A 17,201-nucleotide genomic window follows, 5' to 3' on the forward strand; every position below is an offset into this window, starting at 1 on the left:
TAATTTAAGTATCAAAGAAATATAATATTAGAGATTAAAGAGACCCTAGAGATTAAAACAATTTTTCATATTGTTGCACTGTGTAATAAGAGGTAAAAATAGCTAATTTGTTATTGTATTCGCAAACTACAGTCACATTCACAAAAATATTATGAGATCCCAGTGATTAATTTTTTGTTTGTTTTGCAAGTTGTTGCACTGTACGAGTATTATCAAACGAACTTTAAAACCGTGACGTCGCGCTACTCTTTTCTTGATCTCTTGTAATTGGTTGATAAGCCATAGTAAGTAGAAGCGAATGAGTGCGATGCCTGACTAGTACGCATTGAATTGTATACGAGTATGGTTCGTTCGAACCGCGTATCAACAACTGGGTTTCATACGGTTGTGTGCTCTCTAATTTCTAAAGAAAGTTACGATACAGTGTGAGCATATAAATAAATAAATAATAAGACGGTATAAGTTGAAATTGTTTAAATTAGGTGCAGAAATGGTTTCAAAAGTCACGTATTTTTTACTTTTAAGTATATTTTTCTGTATTTTTGGTGGTAAGCAATATTAGAAATAACTGAAATTTATTTAAAATATTCGTTAAATAATATTTTGCAATTGCAGCCAAAGCAAACAGTGATTGCTTGCCACGGCGAACAGAGTACGGTTTGGTGTGCGTCTGCACAGCATCATATTGCGATTATTTGGAGAATCCACAGCCAGCATCCAATGAGGCTGTACTCATCTCATCAAGCAAGGTATCAAATATTGTTTATGAAATTAATAATGAGCCGAAATCGAGCATCACACAATCACATTCTCTCTCTTTTTCATTATCTTCCCACATTCACATCACATTTCTCTTGAATGCCCTTCTGTTCGTCTCACAGGAGGGTCTACGCTTTGCCGTTAGTAATTTGAGTTTCAGCGTAGAAAAAACGAATGTCAATACAGAGCTAACATTGAACACCACCAACGAAGAGCTTCACAGATCAGCGGTGATCGTCGATAGTGGCCAAGTATTTGCACAGCTTCTGATCGATGCGGGCGAGCGTAAGTTTTTATTAAGAGAGTAATTCTTGAATAATATTAAAAAGTGCTCCAATTTCAGGTTTAACGTCCAGATTTTCTTCCAGTAGTTCACTTAAATTGCAAGTGAATCGTTCGATAGAATATCAAAAAATTACTGGGTTTGGTGGCGCTTTCACCGGTAGTGTTTCTTATTTACTTGGGCAGTTGGGACAGGATTTGCAGGATCACATTTATAAGTATGCGGAGATTTGACTAACTTTTGTAGAAATTTTTGAAAATCAACCCACTCATTAATCTAATGGTTCATCTTTCCGCAGATCTTTTTACCACAAAGATGGCATTGGTTTCAATCTCTTGCGTACTCCAATTGGTGGTAGTGATTTTGATCTTGCACCTTGGGCTTATAATGAAGAGCCTCGCAATGATCCCAAGCTTTCCAACTTTACAAAATTGGATTCTCGCGACGAGATTAAGGTGAAGCAAATGCAACGGTTGAAATTAGTCGCCGACCTGGAAAATTTAAAAATCATGGCTGCGGCCTGGAGTTCACCTCCTTGGATGAAATCAAACGAGAGATGGAGCGGTTTAGGGGTGTTGAAGTTAGAATACTATCAGACTTGGGCTGACTACCATTTAAGGTATGTAATGAAATTTTTTTCTTTGGGATTTGGATGATCGGGGATTAAAACATTGGACGAATTTTGTGTGAAAGGCTTAAATTTCCAAAACGATTTAATGTCACTGAATTGTGATTTAATCCAAAATTGTGTTTGTTCATATCGGCTCAATTTGTTTTTACCATTTTACCGTTTAGGACTTTTTTACGATTTAAGCACCTTAAACTGAGATTTATTCCATTTCCGGATTTCGAGTGTTAAACAAATACAAATTATTAATAATTTAGTTTGAAACTCACATTATTTATCATATTATTTGCCAGTTATTAATTGGGCCAGTGGCTGTAGTCACAAAGATAGCCGTGGTTAAGATGGTACAGTGGAAATAGTGCAGCAACCTTTTATGTTTAATAACAAACTCGGATAATAAGTCTTCCGTAGTCGCCGAGTACTTTTGGTTGCCGACCTTTGATTCTCAATAGTCTTACTTTGGTATTTTTGTGCATATCTCTTTTCTGACAATAAATAACAATTAGCTTCATAAAAATGTGCATGGCGTAACTGGAGTTCAATGAAGGCTATTTTTTTGCAGTTGAAATCGATTTTTCGGTTTGGTATTTGAATAAAATAGAATCTCTAGGCATGGGACACCAAATGATAGAAAAAGCTGTTTCTATTAGCGGTCGCCCCTCGGCAGGCAAAGGCAAACCCCGCGTGTATTTCTGCCATTAAAAAGCTCTTCATAAAAAATCATCTGCCATCAGCTTGACCAAACACTCAATAACGGATGTTAATGTCAGTTATACATATTTAAAATTGCGTAGAATTTTAATGCAAATGGCTTAAAGTTGATTTACGACCGATGTTTAGCTTCTGGACGATACTACGACTGCTAAAATCTCGATCAACTTCGATTATTTCTGGGATTTCATAGACATTTTTGACATTATCAACATATTCTTTAACATTAAAAACTCCTGAACGCAATAGACGAAACCAAAATTGCTCATAATTGGCTGTTACAGTATCGGCACCATAAACACCAACCACAATTTCAGCGGTCTGGCTTGCATTTTCGCCTTAAAAAATGCTTATCGGGGGAAAAATTTCTCCGATTCGACTACAGTGTTATTAATAGTTATTTGTTCAATTTGCAAAGTTTTTTTTATAAAATTTTAAAATAGAAAATACAGGACTGCCATTCAAATAAACGTACAAACGTATGAATTTCCTCAATTTTTTTTGGTTTTTGAAAACAGAAAACAAAAAACTGGTCTGGTTTGGATAGCCCCATTATATAACATAGATGGAGTAATAAGAGCAGTTCAAAAGAGTTTTTAAAGAAGGTATAGAAATATAAAAAATTGTTACCCGTTTTGACAATTGAAGGGCAATTACTTGATAAATATATGATTAAGAAAAATATCCAAGCCATAAAAATCAACTAATTCTATTCATATGGAACTATTTTATTTTTTGTTTATTCAAATTACATATAGGCTAACCAATTATGTGGACTATGCTAACATTTAGTGCTGAAAAGCAAGACTAACAATAACAAAAGAGCTTTAAAGATTTTACAGTTATCGAATTTTACACTATTAAAAGTTATGTGTTATTCTAAATCCATGGAATAATTATGTCAACCAAAAAATTTAATTAAATCTAGGCTTTAGTTAAAACACCTATCCACAATTGGAGGGACCTACAGTTTCAAGCCGACTCGAATGGAAAATATTTTTTTATGAGGAGCTTTTTCATGGCAGAAATACACTCGGAGGTTTGTCATTGCCTGCCCAGGGGGGCCGCTATTAGAAAAACTTTTTCTTCATTTTGGTCTTTCACCGAGATTCGAACCTACGTTTCCTCTGAATTCCAAATGGTAGTCACGCACCCACCTTTCGGCTATGGCGGCCGCCATACATACGTGAAATTTATATCAATAAAGTCTATAAAGTGATTGAGACAACATAGAAAATGTGAATTTAAATAAGTCAATTATTCAAGATTATATGTAGCGCTTTCTTCAAAACTTTATCTGGAATTGCATCCTGTACTTGAAAAATAGTTTGTTTTTTGCGTTTATTTGAAGGTCTACTTCATGGGTGTGGAATAATAATTTCTCAGAGAAGTCGTTAGTGCCAGAAACTATTTAGACATTAAACACTTGAAATATCGATTCCAATAAATTATAAAAATGAAAAAATAAAAATGAAGCTCGCATACTTTCAAGCCTTCTGGCACCTCGCTGATACATTGAAAACACCTACGGATCCATCTGTCCACGTTTTTCTGTAAATTGGCAAATAAATGACATTCCACAGATTTCGCGTATTTTTTTATAAAAAATTCAAACAGAAAATCAAAGCAAAACAGTGTGATAAGCAAATAAAATTTGGAAGATAATAACAAAATTGCTCCAGAAACAAGCAACACTTGAAACGTAGAATAAATAAAAATGGCATTATGAGACATAAGGTAGCCGAATGTGCCTTTAATTTAATTTTAAACTTTAAATTAAGTAATATCCCAATGCTAACTGAATATTGTGAGCAAGAAACGAATCCATGAACTTCGATTGCAACAATATTTTAATTCTTAACTGCAGAAGAAAAGTTACGAAAGTTGTATTCAACACAGTTTGTACATGTAAATGTGTACACACATCCATATTTACGAAGGAAATTAGAATGAAGTGGAATAGTTCTTTATTTATATTTAAATTTCACAATATTCGCTTACAGACAAAAAAGTCGAATTTTTAAACAGATAAATAAAGACTATACGGCAATGACCTTAAGGATCGATAGCCAGAATATGAGATATTTAGCGTATCACTCAAATTCATTTACAATTCATTTTCTGTTTAATATATCAGACCATATTTAAAATGTATAAGTACAGTTAGAAATAAGTCATTTTATAATCGTCATTAAGCACCGAAGACCCTAGTAGTCAGTCTGGTAATTAAGTTAGATTTACGAGTACATATATTGTATATATCCCCTATAAATAATAATAGTTTTCTGTACTGAAAAACACTAGTTATGTAGAAACAAGACTCATCATGTTTTCATTCAACACGTAGGAACTTATGCGGCTCACTTTTTACAAAAAATATTTCTTAGATGCTGTATTTTTCTTACCGCAAATCGTTTTAGATATCAAAATAAAACATCGTCAGACTAATATCTGTACATATGTATGTATATAACTTCCTCAACCATTCATATGCACCTTGTATGTATTTATGCTCTCTGTTGTTCATTTGCAGATTTATTGAATTAATGGATGCTAAAAATATGCCGATTTGGGCCATTTCAACTGGCAATGAGCCGCTTAACGGAGTCTTTTTCTCCCCTTTCGTGCATTTTATGAGCCTTGGATGGATCCCACAGAATCAGGTACATTTGTGTAACTTTACTTAAGTATAAGTATATAAGTACTTAAGTGCAAATAAGCACTATGTTCAAGTAGCAAAATATGTATGCACGGAAAAATATTCTTTTACAGGCTGTTTGGTTGAATGACTACCTTGGACCCACAATTCGTAAATCGAAATTCAAAGATGTTTTAATATTTGGAAACGACGATCAACGATATTCCTTTCCAGTTTGGTTTGATAAGGTGGGTTATTACGCGTTTTACAAAGTATAATGAAATTCTTCTCGAGAATTTTTTTACGTTGGCGGAAGGCTGGTTTTTGACCTCCCTCTATTCTTACCAAATTACCAAAGTTAAAAGTGCCAATTAACTCTGATAAATCAGGACAGTTAATCAACAAAGCTCTGAATCTCTAGTATAGTCAGTCTCAGATATGGCTGAATATTTCGTAGTTTGTACAGAACGGTTCTGAAGAATGGCCTTCGTTTTATCATATGTTATACCCCTCAGGAATAAGGACGTAGAGCTAGCCGGTGAAATCCCTTCTCCTTCTTCTTCTTCTTTTTGATTGGCGCGATAACCACTGAAATGATTTTGGCTAAGGTTAACAAAGCGTGCCAGTCGTTTCTTGCTCGTGTTATTCGGCGGTACTTCGCTTCTAATACCACCAGTGGTACCTGCTCGAATACTTTCAGTGCTGGAGCAGCTGACTTACTGGATCTTTATTCTCTGCACTATGTGTATGTCGCCGTAAAGCTCATACAGTTCATTGTTCCATCGTCTATGATATTCACTGTGGCCAAAGCGCCAAGGTAAAACATGTTCCACAGAATCTTTCTCTGAAAACATTGCAACTTCCAAGGAGACCTACGAAGTGTGATTTTGGAGGACTTTTTTTCAATTGCCTGCTTAGTCCAAAGTAGAACTTATTAGCAAACTAGATTCGCTGTTGCATTTCAAGGCTGACATTATTACCGGTGATAATGCTGATCCCTAAGTAAACGATGTATCTTATCACTTGAAAATTGTAACTTTCAACAATGACGTGAGTGCAAATGCGCGAGTGCGTCGACTGTTTGTTTGATGGCAGGACGTACTTTTTCTTGTCCTTGTTCACCGCCAAATAATTTCCAGCATGGAAAAGGCAGACCTAACAGTCCGATAGTTTAGGCCAATGATACTTGATATCATCCTAAGCGTTTAGTGATAGTAAAAAATAAATTGCATTATCACGAAGTGTTTAGTGATAGCGAGAAAAAAATGCATTTCACTAAATATTTAGTAACAGTGAACATTTTTAATGATAATTGAATCGGTAGTGGCCAAAACGTTGAGAATATGGCTAGCCCATCGAAAATGCTTTGACCAAACTTGGGTTATAATTCTGGAACTCTAGGCTGGAGTATTCTGACTGGTTATCATCGTCGGAGTTATTATCATTGTCGGTCTCATTTTCAAATTTTTCTTCTAAAGCAATTTTTTAACTTTAACTTTTGCAAGACTTTACAAGATATAACTCACTCAGAGTAACTCCAAATTCTCTAAACGCTTTGACGAAATATGATCCATTGTCGGTTATGGTATATATTTTAACGGCTGATATATTGTTACTGGTCATTGATTTCACGAATAATATCTGTTATTCGATCAAAAGAGAGCACGTTTCGTAAACAAAAGAAAGAATATCTCGATCAGTTGCAGATCTAGCACACTGCCTATACACCAATAATCATTTTCATCAACAAACTACTGATAACTGATATCGAACATAAAATATAAATTCAAATGTATTTAGTTAAGATCATGTTTCACTGAAAATTTAGTGATAATGAAAAAAGGCAGGAGGACGATGTCTCTCAGATGTCGCGCAAATACCAGGCATACACAAAACGCTCCAGTAATAGTGTTTAATTAATTTCAGGTTATTGTATTTCCACTTCGGTTCGCTTCGCAATGTTGCCTTTTTGCCTTTCTAGTCTTTTTCTCCATACTTTCTCTGCCATGTTGCTTCTAAGCAAAAAGACGTTCCCACATTGTAAAATATACAAAGCCGCTTTTAAAGCGAGTACTTATTTTAATTATCCTCATAGAACAGCAGAAGCTTAGCAGCGAAGCTTAACTAAGGGCCGAACCATATCTTATCGCTTCATAATCTTGCCCGGTCATGTTCCAGCGAAGGTGATAATTTCAGTCAAATAAAAATTTAGTGGCGTTCCAGCAATCAATGCTCATTGATCTATCTCATATTAACTATCCATTTTGTTCTTTATAACCGGCTTCACTTCTCCTAAGTTGAATTCATTTTATTAACGAGAAAACTCTTTTACTCTAATACAATTTCATATATGTATGTATTTTAAGATGAATCGCTCACGTCCCGGTGTGCTTGACTACCTCGATGGCCTCGCAGTGCATTGGTATTGGGATGCAATATTTCCGCCTAGTCAAGTAGATTTGACAGTTCAAAGATTACCTGGAAAGATCGTATTGAACACAGAATCCTGCATAGGGGATAAGCCATGGCAAACTCATGGTCCCGAACTCGGATCGTGGGAGCGTGGTGAAATGTATGCGCTCGATTTTCTACGTAACTTACAACATTCCTACAATGGTTGGATTGATTGGAATATTGTTTTGGATGAAAAAGGGGGACCAAATTATGTTCAAAATACTGTGGATGCGCCAGTAATTGTGAATGACACAAGTGAGTGTGAAGTTTCATAAAGTCGTTGATTATACAAAAATGTATTGCGTAAAAAATCAATATTTGATTGACAGACCACGCTGAGATCTACAAACAGCCAATATTTTATGCGATTGGACACTTTTCGAAATTTGTGATTGAAGGTTCTGTGCGCATTGAGGCGAAAATACGGAGTGCTCTAGTGGAAGCAGTGGCTTTCAAGAGGCCCGACGAGCGTATTGCACTGGTGTTGCTTAATCGGTATGTAGAGTAATTTTGTTTATCTTTTATGTAGTTTTAAAGTGAATTTACGTATACGTGATTGCGAGTGTGTGTGTATGCGTCCACCTTTAATGGCAGCTGTGTGTTTGTCACGCGTCTTGTGATCTTCTCAAATGAGGTGGCGCGTGCGCGTTGATACAAAATAGGTCTTTTAACGCCCTAATGGTCTATTGTTAACGCATTTTTCGAAAGAATTTATTGAAGTGCGTTTCACATACATTCACATGCCTATAAATATACACATGGACATATATGTGGATGTATTTCCATTGAACGATATTTTCTTAAATGAGTTTGGTATTTTCGGTTGCTCAGCGATGAAAGCGTTTAGGTGTTTCTTCTTGATGGCTGTGCGTTGGACGCGTCTTAGGTACTTACATATAGGTACTTACATTCCCAATCTTCGCCTGCACTTTGTGCCACTTCACACACATCTGATTTCTGTAGTTAGAAGTGCACTTAATGCGACCACCGACAGGGTGGCCCATATAGTGGTGTTTTAATCATATATTCTGACGGCGACAGCTCATTTCCACTGGAAATCTTGACAGAAACTCATTAACTTAAAAAACTTCGAGAAATTTCGCAAACAACAACGCATTTATTCAAAAGACATTAAATTATATTTTCTGACGAGCGCATTTTCCTCTCGTTGTTGGGTCGTAAAACCCGCAGTTGATCGTCGAGAAGCCAATGCATCCTCAGAGAATGATAGTTAGGTGTCGATTTAGGAGCGGTGGCATCATTGGCACATTTTTCCTTGAGAGTGGACAGAGGAACGATGATCAAATTTTCGAGGTGAAAATTGAAGGCTTAGACTTGGACGAACTTTTATGCAAACCATTCGTGAGATAGAGCAAGAAACTGTCTCCAAGCTTTTAGGAAGGTGTATTAAGAAGATACGATACTGCGAAGCGACCCGAAGCAGCTACAGATATGCATCAAATCATGTTCCATCAATGAATAGTCCAATATATTGATAAATATTAATTTTTGTAAATTTCTTTATATTAAGAATAAAGCCACTGTTTGGTTTACCCAGGACTTACATATACACTGTACATACTTAAGCACATACTCGTACGTAATTCTCTAAATAATTGTATGCATCGAATATTTTTATTTTATTTGCAGCGATAGTGCACCCGTCGAAGTGCTCCTCAGTGACACCGTACGCGGCGAGATCGCGATCGATGTACCGGCGAATTCGTGGCACACTATTGTCTACAATTAAATTTGTGCATTGCGTACACATTAACACAAATCAGTCCCTTGTGTCAATTTGACAACATCACTTCATTTTGTGTGAAAACTGTGAAGCACAATTAATCTTATTTTTATTTTTCAATGTATGTATGTTATTTTGATTTGTTTTCAATAAATATGCAGACTTTCCGTTTTCTTATTGTTTAAATTTTGGGGCGGCCGCCGTAGCCGAATGGGTTGGTGCATGACTACCATTCGGAGTTCACAGAGAGAACGTAGGTTCGAATCTCGGTGAAACACGAAAATGAAAAAAGAGTTTTTTTCTAATAGCGGTCGCTCCTCGCCAGGTAATGGCAAACCTCCGAGTGTATTTCTACCATGAAAAAGCTCCTCTTAAAATATCTGTCGTTCGGAGTCGGCTTGAAACTGTAGGTTCCTCCATTTGTGGAACAACATCAAGATGCACACCACAAATAGGAGGAGGGTGTACGCGCCAATTACACTGTGGTACAAAAAAAAAAGTTGCAAAAAAACTTTGGATCGGACATGGTGAGGGTTATAGCTTATGAAAAACTGAAAATAATGGTATAGTTGAAATTTCCAATACACCCCCAAAATCTCATTTTATGGCCATAAAACCGTTTTTCAGTAGGTTGATATGAACAATCCCTCCTAACTTCGCCAATTTCCATCCGATTTCGAATTTGCTTTTTTAGTTCGAAAGAACAAAAACAAGCCTTTTTGACAGTGTGTTAACATTTTTTCTGAAATGACAACTGACGAGACTGTAGACGGAAGTATTTGGAATTTTTTTATTTTTTCTCTATTTTTTCGACTTTGACATAATTTTTACGATATTATCCGATATTGAGGATTTTTTTTAGTACACTACTGTTATAGTAAATTTAATTTTGCGTCGAATGAGCTATATTTGACTGTAATTGAATTAAAATTAATAGAGTTGTGTGGGTTTTAAGATTTTTTCTTTTTTTACTACGAGATTTGGTATGCGTTTCGAAGCATGAAAATAATAACAAGTGTCATTATAAACGCATAATATTTATTGGAGTATTGTGCAGTGCAGCACTGTACGGTATGGTACGGTGCAGTACCCAACGTCACTGGTTCCAAACTTAAAAATGCATTGGAAACGGCCCTTTGGAGTTTAGTATGGTACGGTACATTTGTCATTTCTTCATCAGTTTTGAATACTTCTCTGTAAGAAATTCGATCATCATCATTCATCTGAAGTCGTCATCAACTAAATTCCATTGTTTAAATCGAGAAGCGAGCGTTTCAGATTGTCTTCCCGATAGAAGTATGTAAATCACGAGAAAGATCCTGAAAATCTGAATTTGATACAATGTCTCGTTCTGAAAACTTAGAACCAGACGGAAAGTACTCTTCATCATCAGGTTTATTGTTATCAGTTTGATCATCATCAGCAATGAGTTGAACTTCCTTCAGTTCATGACCTGCAGTTGAGTCAATCATATCGTCCAAGACTACGGGGTTCTTAACAGTTGCAACATCAGCATACTTTATGTGCTTTCGAGTTTTATAATGATGACCGTTTACGTCCGTTTTACAAAAATAACAATCATCTGGTTTATGATAAGGCTGATGATGCCATATCATCGGAGAATATTGAGAAATTTGACTTTTCTGGCAACGTTTTGATTTATATCTCTTGAATTTCAATGAAACAAACAATAAAACTTTGACGTTTTAATAAGGTTAAATTATAATAACAAACTTCTTCTGTTAATCAATGTACAGTGTGAACTTTGGTATACTTTGGAGCTTTTTCATATTTCTATTCAAAAAAAAATGTGCTATAATATGTCAGATATTTTCGTAAATTCTAACCAGTTCTGTTGTATGCAGTACAGTGTACTCTTATGTATACATATACACTCCAATAAATATTACGTATCTATAATAACGCATCAAAACACGTCCTTATTCCCATTTAGCGTAAGCTATACCAACATTCCAAATTAGTAAAAAAAAAACAAAAAATCTTAAAACTCGCACAACTCTACTAATTTTAATTCAATTACAGTCAAATATAGCTCATTCGACGCAAAATTAAATTTACTATAACAGTAGTGTACTAAAAAAAATCCTCAATATCGGATAATATCGTAAAAATTATGTCAAAGTCGAAAAAATAGAGAAAAAAAAGAGGTTGTCTGCAAAGTCGGTTTACTGACGATAGTTTAACGTGATAACGTCATAAGAAAATACTGATTGAATGGTTGCATTTTTCAAAAGAAAATTTTAATTTTATTTGTTTGATACATATTTTGTATGGATATAGAGAATGAGTTAACATTAACATAACATATACTTTAACATAACATAACATAACATAACATAACATAACACAACATAACATAACATAACATAACATGACATAACACAACACAACACAACACAACACAACACAACACAACATAACATAACATAACATAACATAACATAACATAACATAACATAACATAATATAACATAACATAACATAACATAACATAACATAACATAACATAACATAACATAACATAACATAACATAACATAACATAACATAACATAACATAACATAACATAACATAACATAACATAACATAACATAACATAACATAACATAACATAACATAACATAACATAACATAACATAACATAACATAACATAACATAACATAACATAACATAACATAACATAACATAACATAACATAACATAACAAATTACCCCGTATTAAAGCACTTATCAACAGCTTTCATTTGATACCCATATTGTACATACACAACCAAAGGTTACCCGGGTCCACGTTTTGACCTATATCTCGAGACCCCAGTCACGGAGCAGATAGAAATAGTCTGAACTAAAGCATTCACCAACAGCTTCCATTTGATACCCATATTGTACATACACATCCGAAGGTTACCCGGGTCAACGTTTTGACCTATATCTCGAGACCCTATCTACCAATAGGTATTCAAACTATACGGAAATCATCTTCAATACCTACTTAACAATGTGTGTAAGTTTGGTTTAATTCGGTTCAAAGACACGGCGGGTCCACGTTTTGGCATATATTTCGAGACCCTAGTCATCAATAGGTATGAAAATTACCCCGTATTAAAACACTTATCAACAGCTTTCATTTGATATCCATATTGTACAAACACATTCTAGGGTCCACGTTTTGGTCTCTATCTCGAGACCCTAGTCACGGAACGGATAGAAATACTCTGAACTAAAGCTTTCACCAACAGCTTCCATTTGATACCCATATTGTACATACACATCCGAAGGTTACCCGGGTCCACGTTTTGACCTATATCTCGAGACCATATCTACCAATATGTACCCAAACAATACGGAAATCATCTTCAATACCTACTTAACAATGTGTGTAAGTTTGGTTTAATTCGGTGCAAAGACACGGCGGGTCCACGTTTTGGCATATATTTCCAGACCCTAGTCATCAATAGGTATGAAAATTACCCCGTATTAAAGCACTTATCAACAGCTTTCATTTGATACCCATATTGTACATACACATCCGAAGGTTACCCGGGTCAACGTTTTGACCTATATCTCGAGACCCCAGTCACGGAGCAGATAGAAATAGTCTGAACTAAAGCATTCACCAACAGCTTCCATTTGATACCCATATTGTACATACACATCCGAAGGTTACCCGGGTCAACGTTTTGACCTATATCTCGAGACCCTATCTACCAATAGGTATTCAAACTATACGGAAATCATCTTCAATACCTCCTTAACAATGTGTGTAAGTTTGGTTTAATTCGGTGCAAAGACACGGCGGGTCCACGTTTTGGCATATATTTCCAGACCCTAGTCATCAATAGGTAAGAAAATTACCCCCTATTAAAGCACTTATCAACAGCTTTCATTTGATATCCATATTGTACAAACACATTCTAGGGTCCACGTTTTGGTCTCTATCTCGAGACCCTAGTCACGGAGCGGATGGAAATACTCTGAACTAAAGCATTCACCAACAGCTTCCATTTGATACCCATATTGTACATACACATCCGAAGGTTACCCGGGTCAACGTTTTGACCTATATCTCGAGACCCTATCTACCAATAGGTATTCAAACTATACGGAAATCATCTTCAATACCTACTTAACAATGTGTGTAAGTTTGGTTTAATTCGGTGCAAAGACACGGCGGGTCCACGTTTTGGCATATATTTCCAGACCCTAGTCATCAATAGGTATGAAAATTACCCCGTATTAAAGCACTTATCAACAGCTTTCATTTGATACCCATATTGTACATACACATCCGAAGGTTACCCGGGTCCACGTTTTGACCTATATCTCGAGCCCTATTTCCAAAATAAAATATAATCCATGTTACTCGTGATGTAGCTTTCGAATGGTGAAAGAATTTTTAAAATCGGTCCAGTAGTTTTTGAGCCTATTCATTACAACCAAACAAACAAAGTTTTCCTCTTTATAATATTAGTATAGATATGGTAAATATTACCATACATTTTTTCCTTCAGATATAATAAAAAAATAATAATAATAACATTAAAACAACAGGTATTATTAACAAACTTGGTTTTATTTTAAATTCTTCAAGTGAATCAAATTAATAATAATCAATAAGAAGGCATATGCAAATACAAATACGTGAATTTATATATGTACATTTGCGCATATACATACATACATATATACGCTCACGTAACTACATATGAGCAAGGTAACTACATATGAGCAAGGTAACTACATATAAGCAAGGTAACTACATATGAGCAAGGTAACACTAATATGAGCAAGGTAACTACATATGAGCAAGGTAACTACATATGAGCAAGGTAACTACATATGAGCAAGGTAACTACATATGAGCAAGGTAACTACATATGAGCAAGGTAACTACATATGAGCAAGGTAACACTAATATGAGCAAGGTAACTACATATGAGCAAGGTAACTACATATGAACAGTAATGAGCAAGGTAACACTAATATGAGCAAGGTAACTACATATGAACAGTAATGAGCAAGGTAACGACACATTTTTTCGTGCGTGCAGCCTGTTAAATCGAATTATAAGACGTTATCACGTCAAAATAAAAAAATTCCAAATACTTCCGTCTACAGTCTCGTCAGTTGTCATTTCAGAAAAAATGTTAACACACTGTCAAAAAGGCTTGTTTTTGTTCTTTCGAACTAAAAAAGCAAATTCGAAATCGGATGGAAATTGGCGAAGTTAGGAGTGATTGTTCATATCAACCTACTGAAAAACGGTTTTATGGCCATAAAATGAGATTTTGGGGGTGTATTGGAAATTTCTCCTATACCATCCTTTTCAGTTTTTCATAAGCTACAACCCTCATCATGTGCGATCCAAAGTTTTTTTGCAACTTTTTTTTTTGTACCACAGTGTTATATATACATATATATAAAATTTTGATGTTTTTTTAAGTCATTTGATTGAAAGTTGATATTTAAGGCGAAAAAAATTGTAAAAATCAACGTGATACGGTGATTTGCATCCCCTAACTAATTTTTTTAAATCAGTGAAATATTTTCCAAATTCTTCACAGAAATAATCGCCAAGATATTTGGTACGGCTTATTTGAAGTGCAGGACATTCAGAGAGGAGGGGTTGTACCGATTCTATTTCTTCTTCATCTCCACAACTCCTGCAGAAGTCATTGTGAGGTACACCCATTCTACTGGCTAGGGTTCCAAGAGTGCAGTGAGCTGTTACAACACCTGTGAGAATGCTGGTAGTTGATCAGTTGAATCCAAACAGATGTTTTGTCCTTTTAAGATTTAGTTTTGGTTAAAGCGCTTTGAAGACCATGCAGTTAGTAGTTAAAGATCACCTTCTATTGGTTTCCGCTATCTCGCTCAAGTCAATCACAGTGTACACTTCGTTTAGAGGAATGCTGATGTCCTCTACCACTCGCTGAAGGTCAAGCTCAGAGTCTTTCCTTGCACACTCATCCGCTCTTTCATTTCCCTCCACTCCAGAGCGGCCGAGAACCCTACAAAGTGTGGTGTTCTGATATTGGATAAGCAAGAGCGATCTCCTGCATGCGCGTTGAGGCCAGCGCCTTGATCAACAAATCTTGGAAGGATTGCTGGAGGTAAGTCCATCAGTCTTATAATTTTTACTTCTGTGTCTATTGAGTAGATCTCTGCTTGGAAGATGCGACACTACTCTGGGAGTCTGAAGGAGCAATTCAGGGATAATTGTTCCGAGTACACTCCTGATCCAGTGCCATTTTCCATCTTTGAGCCGTCAGTATAAATATGGTGACCACTATCATCTGATATAATTCTAGTCTGGCAATCTTTCCTGTCAGGAATTCGTATTTTATAGTCTCTGTTCAGATCTATCTTGAGACCCAAATAGTCTGTTTTCGATACGTCTTGCAAGTGTTTCACAGATAGTAGAACTGATACATGACGGTGCGTGTTTTGAATGGGTGGAATACAGTAGGTTCTGTTTTTATGCGGTAGATACGTTCCGCAAGAAACCGCATAAATCTGAAATAATGTAATAAAATCGCATAAAAAAGGGCACTAGTCCCATATTATAACTATAGATACGTTCCATAGACCGCATGAATCTGAAATAATTAAATAAAATTGCATAAACAAAATATTGTATTTTTGAAAATTATATCTTTATTTAAGAAACGTCAGAATCGAAAAATAAATTTAAGTCAGAAATAGAATCAGACAATACCCACATGTTGCGCGTTCGTTTAGGATTTGGCGTAAAATCACTTTCGTCACTTTAGGAAATGTACACGTCTGATCTAGATAGTTATGCAGGCGGTTCCATACTTGTAGGGTTAGCATTTCTGATGTAATCTGTGATGAGTTTTTGCTTAGCTGGTTTAGAATCTTGTTTATATGTACAATTCCCGATAGGTCGACATGCATTTTGTAATTTAAAAAAAAACCGCACTATTTCAAAACCGCATAAAAAAAAGCCGCATAAAAACAGAACCTACTGTATGTAGGAATAACAATTACACTCTTAGAAAATTTCTTAGGAAACAAAATTTTTATCTGTCTTTAAAACTTCATTTCAAGGCTGTCCATCTTATTTATTAATAGAAAATCTTTCACCAAAACATAATGCAGAAGAAAAACGCTACCTGGGAAAAATTAAAGAGCATATGTATGTTATGTAAGTCAGGGAATAAAGAAAAACGTCTGATGACAAAAACCCAAAAAACATGAAACAAACATGAAATAATTAATTTTGAAATTAGCGATTGAATGAATAAAAATATATATTAGTACTATTTTACCAATGAAAATAGTAACATTATAACAGCTTTGTTTGTAGAAAGAAAAACTATTAACTCTTCCTTAACCTAGCAGAAGAATATTTATTTATTTATTCTGAAATCAATAAACAATTCTAATATTATCGTCAACCGTGACGCCTCTATTCTTTGCATTTGAGCGCTGGGAGAGGGATAGGTTTCATGTATTCAAACTTTCGACGCGTTTTTCTCAAAACTATATTTTTCGAATTTGCGTACAAGATAACTCGAAAAGTTATGGAAGGATCTCCCTGAAATTTTGCACACGTCTTTTTTATGATATTACTTTCTATGTGAATTTACAAGTTTTCGAAAAAATAATTTTTTTGAAGCAAAAAAAGTAGGAAAATTCGCCCGAAAATTCATTTTTATTTTTATTTTTACCAAATACATTTTCTGTTTCAGTTTATTTGTTTATATAAATAGTACATAGTAAGACTAAGGTCTTTTAATAGTACTTCAACAATATTATAAACAACTGGAATATTTTTAACATACAAGTTTCTTATTCTAAATTTTACACCAGTTCATTTACGAATCAATCCAATATATTTAACTTAACTATAATAATAAGAAGAAAAGAAGCAATAGGAAAAGAAAAGAAGGATTTAGAAAAGAAAGAACAAAAGTAGTAATTAGAGAATGTAGAGAG

The 17,201-nt window shown here is 35.0% G+C and overlaps 1 protein-coding gene across 2 annotated transcripts; it reads left to right on the forward strand.

The window, feature by feature from the left end:
- The first annotated feature begins 337 nt into the window (after positions 1–337).
- LOC129247494 (lysosomal acid glucosylceramidase-like) lies at positions 338–9,388 on the forward strand. 2 transcript variants are annotated; one of them, XM_054886652.1, is made up of 11 exons: positions 338–425; positions 483–548; positions 616–749; positions 882–1,044; positions 1,103–1,259; positions 1,341–1,661; positions 4,915–5,044; positions 5,154–5,267; positions 7,386–7,728; positions 7,803–7,968; positions 9,124–9,388. In XM_054886652.1, exons 2-11 carry the CDS (start codon positions 491–493, stop codon positions 9,221–9,223), a joined length of 1,686 nt encoding a protein of 561 aa, XP_054742627.1. In that variant the 5' UTR covers positions 338–425; positions 483–490; the 3' UTR covers positions 9,224–9,388. The 2 variants fall into 2 exon arrangements, with proteins under 2 accessions (XP_054742627.1, XP_054742620.1); XM_054886645.1 differs by having other exon boundaries at positions 344–548.
- The last annotated feature ends 7,813 nt before the right edge of the window (positions 9,389–17,201 follow it).

Source organism: Anastrepha obliqua, chromosome 1 (assembly GCF_027943255.1).
Source record: "Anastrepha obliqua isolate idAnaObli1 chromosome 1, idAnaObli1_1.0, whole genome shotgun sequence".
NCBI classification, from domain to species: domain Eukaryota; kingdom Metazoa; phylum Arthropoda; class Insecta; order Diptera; family Tephritidae; genus Anastrepha; species Anastrepha obliqua.